Source organism: Crocuta crocuta, unplaced genomic scaffold, assembly GCF_008692635.1.
Source record: "Crocuta crocuta isolate KB4526 unplaced genomic scaffold, BGI_CrCroc_1.0 scaffold69, whole genome shotgun sequence".
In the NCBI taxonomy this organism is placed as follows: Eukaryota; Metazoa; Chordata; class Mammalia; order Carnivora; family Hyaenidae; genus Crocuta; species Crocuta crocuta.
In genome coordinates, this window is record NW_027551576.1 from 87,712 (window position 1) to 92,755 (window position 5,044).

At 54.4% G+C, this 5,044-nt stretch overlaps 1 protein-coding gene across 1 annotated transcript in view; it reads right to left on the minus strand.

The window, feature by feature from the left end:
• The window catches only part of OXTR (oxytocin receptor), a 23,530-nt gene extending 22,777 nt beyond the window's left edge, over positions 1-753 (minus strand). Inside the window, exon 1 of the mRNA XM_077751516.1 lies at positions 2-753. Within this exon, the coding sequence (XP_077607642.1) occupies positions 2-753 (752 nt within the window). The remainder of the gene's footprint in view (position 1) is intronic.
• Between the last annotated feature and the right edge of the window lie 4,291 nt (positions 754-5,044).

Sequence of the window (5,044 nt, forward strand, 5' to 3'; positions counted from 1 at the left end):
GGCGCCCCCCACGGCCACCGCGCCCTCCGGCCCCTCCGCCGCCGCCACCGTCTTGAGCCGCAAGTTCTGCCAGATCTTGAAGCTGATGAGGCCGTAGCAGACGGCGAGCACGATGACCGGCACGATATAGACGGCGAGCGTGATCCACGTGATGTAGGCCTTGGGCCCCCAGGGCTGGATGAAGACCGCCCAGCAGTCGAAGACGCCGTCGGCCACCTCGCGCAGCGAGAAGATGTGCACTTGCGGGGCGCTGGCCACCAGGCACCCCAGCCACGTGGCGAGCACCGCCAGGCGGTCTGCGCGGCGACGCAGCGCCCGCAGCGGGTGGCAGATGGCCAGGCAGCGGTCGAGAGACATGAGCAGCAGCAAGTAGGTGGAGGCGAACATGCCCACCACCTGCAGGTACTTGACCAGGCGGCACAGCAGGTCGGGCCCGTAGAAGCGGAAGGTGACGTCCCACAGCAGCTGCGGCAGCACCTGGAACACCGCCACCACCAGGTCGGCTATACTCAGGTGCTTCATGAAGAAGAAAAGGCGCGAGTGCTTGTGGCGCGTGGTGCGCAGCGCCAGGAGCACGCACGCGTTGCCGCTCAGCGCCAGGAAGAGGATGAGGCACAACACGGCCACCTCCACGCGCGCCAAGGCCTCGTTGCGCTGCGGGGCCCCCGCGGTGCGGTTGCCCTCCGCTCCCGGAGGCGCCTCGCTGCCATTGGCCACCTCCGCGCTCCAGTTGGCTGCAAGCGCGCCCTCCATGCCCGTGGCTGCCGTGCGCCCCTGGCCTCAGAGCCCTTTAAGGAGTGCGGCGGCGGCGGGGTGGGGCCCGGCACGCAGTCCGGCGTGTCTAGGGCGGGGCGTGTGTGTGTGTGGGGGGCTCCTCGGGTTCCACTGCCTGAGACCCCTCTGACCGATGTGCTGGGTCGGAGCCTGAAACAAACCCAGAGGGCAGTGAGAAGACCGCGCGCTTCTCTCCCGACGCACGTGCGGCTCATCTGTCCCCTCCCCAGGAAGCCCAAAAATGATTTGGGACTAGGGGCACAGCCGCCGCCCCGGAAATCCTCGCTTGAGGTACCTCCTCTGAGCCACTGGAAATGAGTGGGAATCTACCAGACTGCCAGTGCCTTGAAAACCGAGGGTCGGAATCAGCCCCTTTCCTCCGGGGCTGGGCCTCGCAAACAGGCTACCTCTCCCAGAGATTTCCAAACTAGCGACCTGCCACGCCCCTCCCCAGCACATCCATCTTCCGCAAGACGCCCCAAACAGCCATCTCTCCTAGGAAACCTTACTGCAGTTCTTTCCTCCGGAGAGTCCCCAGACTTGCTTGGGAAACCCTAGCTCAGGACCATCCCCTTCCAACCTCCTATTTCTAAGATGCCTCCTCACCCCCGAACTTCCACAGTAAGTGCTTCCGTGGAACTCCAATCCAGCGCTCCCCTCTCCCCCTGAAGGTCTCTTGTCTCAAAACCTACCCCCAGGAGCCCCAACTGCTATTCTTACTACCCCTGCCATGAGGATCCTTCCGAGCCCAGCAGCGTCAGGAAGCCGAGCGCGCGTCTGAGCCCTCGACAGTTAAGGGCTGTTCATATTGATCCTGAGCAGTCTCTTTCAAGGCTCTCGGCGCACTGGGCGTGCCTCCAGGTGCCAGGGGCGCCAGGCACCCCACCACCTCCACTTGGGTTCCCGCAGCCCCAGCCAACCCGTCCACCCGTGCCCAAGACCCAACTACCTGCACCCAGTCCTCGAGCTGGCCTAAAGTTGGCTCCCTGGGGAAGCGGCACCGCCGTGGACGGCTCCAAAGACGCGTGCGCTCCCAACTCAGACTGGGGTGGCTGCTGGCAGCACCCAGTCCGATACTTAGGCGAGGTCTCAGATTTCTGAAGCCTCGGCTGGAATCCCCTCGCTCGCTCCTAACCGATCGCTGGGTAGGGACAGAAGGCGAGCGAGGAGCGCAGCCAAGGCTGTGCGCCCTGACCGCGTCAGGATGCGGCGCTGGCTGCTGGTGGCCGGCTTTTCTGCAGCCTGGGGCCCGGGCTACACCACCACAAGAGTCCGCTGGGGGGCGCCGAGGGCCGCCCCGGAGACCCCCGCGGAGCCGCGTTGCCTCGTCCAGCGATCGCCCCAGGGCGGCAACAGGCTTATTTCAACAGAAGCTTAAAACAGCAAGAGGGAAGGAGCTCATAAATAACCCGCTTGGTTTCTTCCTTTCTTGGTTTACAAGCTCCTGACTCTCAGGCAAATGGGAGGTTTGAATAGCGGTGTTTTCCCGAGTGGATGGTGATGAAGTTACAGAAGCATTTAACTGATATTTCCCAAACATCAGGTTAATTTCAGCGCTTTTTATTTTTCCCTTCCCAAGAGCTTGATATACTGGATTTAGCAGTGAATTCAAGTAAATCCTTGCATTGCAGTGCTTTTGTTCCCATTCGCATTCCCGAGGAATGAGAAATGCCTTCTATTCTAAACGCTGGGAGAGACGTTCGGCTTCATTGTTTAGGTAGCTTTAAGGAAAGGTCTCAAGAAAAGAATTCGATCTTCATTTTAAAGCGATTCTCTCAGTCTGCGGCCAGAAACCATTTCTGCCTCTTTGCCACACTTCAGAATTAAAACCCAACATGATGCCAAAGGGAGAAGAAATGTTAAGGACGGCTTCTTCTGACTCCAAACTCCTTTTCTTTTCCAAAACCAGGTGGTGGTTGTTTTTTCTCATAAGTGATTTTACAGACGCCGAGAATTAAGACAGGGAAAAATAGGTGAGGATTCAAAAATGAACAAGGCTCTTTAAAATTTAAACGCATACTTCCTCCTGACATTTCATTTCTCTCTTTTAATTATGTGGAGAGAATTGAGTTAGCCAAGCACTGGGTTTGCTGAATCCACAATTACAGCCCTATGCCAAGCCATCCTAGGGACAGACCATCCCTCTGTGCTGGTCCTGAGGTCCTTAGAGTTGAGTGAGCGTTCCAGGATGGGCCTGGGAAGTCCAGCAGCATTGGAAAAGGGTGAAAGCTGTCTTTCTTGCTCTTTGGGAGCTGCATCCCAATGTTGTTACAAAACAAAATTCAAATGAATAAGTTTTAAAGATCTTACTGGGTTCATTCAACAGTTCGTAAATCAGGCAGCCTCCCACCTAGGAGATGAAAAGGAGCTCCAAGGAGCTTTACAAAACGAAAGACTTTTATACACAGAAGGGAGCCCCGGAACGCATAATACAGAAGTTATACAGGCTACAGAGCGACTGGTTGTTGCAAGGGTCTATGGGGCACACAGGGGTCTATCACACAGATTGTTCACTGCTGCCCATCAGGTAGTTCGTGACTGACTGGTCTGAAATGCCATCTCTGGGAGAGCTGAACCTCAATCCCAGTCTGGTGATGTGGAGCTTAGCATATGCAACTCCGTTCTGGATCCTTGTCTTGCATTTGTTTGTTTGTTTATTTATTTTGAGAGAGGGAGAGAGAGAACATGGGGGAGGAGCAGAGAGAGAGAGAGAGGGAGAGAGATTCCAAAGCAGGCTCTGCAGGGTCAGTGCAAACCCCGACCCGGGGCTGGATCTCGTGAACCATGAGATCATAACCTGAGCAGAAATCAAGAGTCGGTGGCTTAGTGACTGAGCCACCCAGGTGCCCCATGGGGCTGTTGTCTTGTTTTTGACGTTAATGACTAGTCTTTGTCACACAAATTACAGAAAAAAGTTACAAACTAGTTGGGTGATTGACTTGAAGAAGTCAAGTGATCTTGACTTTTTCCCAGGGCCTCAGTTTCCCTCTATGTAAAATGAGAGGGCTGGTCAAAATAGCCCATCTCTGATATCGGACCCTTCTGGCTTTCTGAAATTTGATGATGTACGCCATCTGAGAACCTAATTCTAGAAGGAAAAACACATCTGCCCCAGCCCATGGTGGGATGAGGAAGGGTTTTCCCTAAGCACCCCTGATGGGATATATTATATTTACCTGTCACCTTTACTATAAAATGTGTGGAAAAAAAGATTAATGGATTCCCCAGGCACATCCCTCGGTATATTAATCACTAGAGTCAGACCCTTGCTTCCTAGAATAATATTTGTGTAAATCTGGCTGGAGAGCTCTGTGTGAGAAAGCAGGTCATTCACAGACGTGGCCCATCCTTCCCGAGAGAAAGCAATGACAGAGAGAAAGCATGATACTTCCAGTGCCATAAACATGCCCATTGACAACGGATGTGACCACACACCCCTATTAAGGAACTGGCATAAATAAATGCATCCTCTGTTTGTAGATGCTGTTGGCCTAGGTGACAACACCACAGACATAACTAGAGAGAAAAAGCATTTTGGGGAATAACTGAGCCTGTAATAAAAGCAGGCTGTTCTGTTCCTTTTTTTTTTTTTTTAAACATTTATTTATGCTTGAAAGACAGAGACAGAGCACGAGTGGGGGAGGGTCAGAGAGAGAGGGAGACACAGAATCTGAAGCAGGCTCCAGGCTCTGAGCTGTCAGCACAGAGCCCGACTCGGGGCTCAAACTCATGAACCATAAGATCGTCAGCTGGGCCGAAGTTGGACACTCAACTGACTGAGCCACCCAGGTGCCCCAAAAAGCAGGCTGTTCTTTTGCAGAAGAAAAGGTTTACTGAGAGTCTGGACCTTTGGAATCTGTGACTTCTTTTGGAGAAGTAGGGCCCTGAGGAGCAGAGAGTCATTTCAAAGTGGTTGCTAGGTTCCCAACAGGAAGAACAGTTGGGATTCTCATGTTGTCTCTCTTACAGATGAGGAAACTGAGGTTCAGAGAGGGTGAGCGGCTTGTTGCAGGCACACAGCTGGTTCAAGGCCAGCGTGGCTGCAGTGAAGCACGAGACGAACCCAGAGAGGTCCACCAGAGTCAGACCACCCAGCCTGGCAGCCTCGTTAAGGGACTCTGCGCTCTCTCTCTGGGCATCTCTCTGACGCTGGGGGCCAGGGAGAGGCAGGTGGCTAAGCGGTGACCCGATGGAGAGATGCGATAAGAGATAATGCATTTGCATCAGCTGGAGGAAGGACTGGAAGGGGGCAGGACGCCAATGGAAGAAG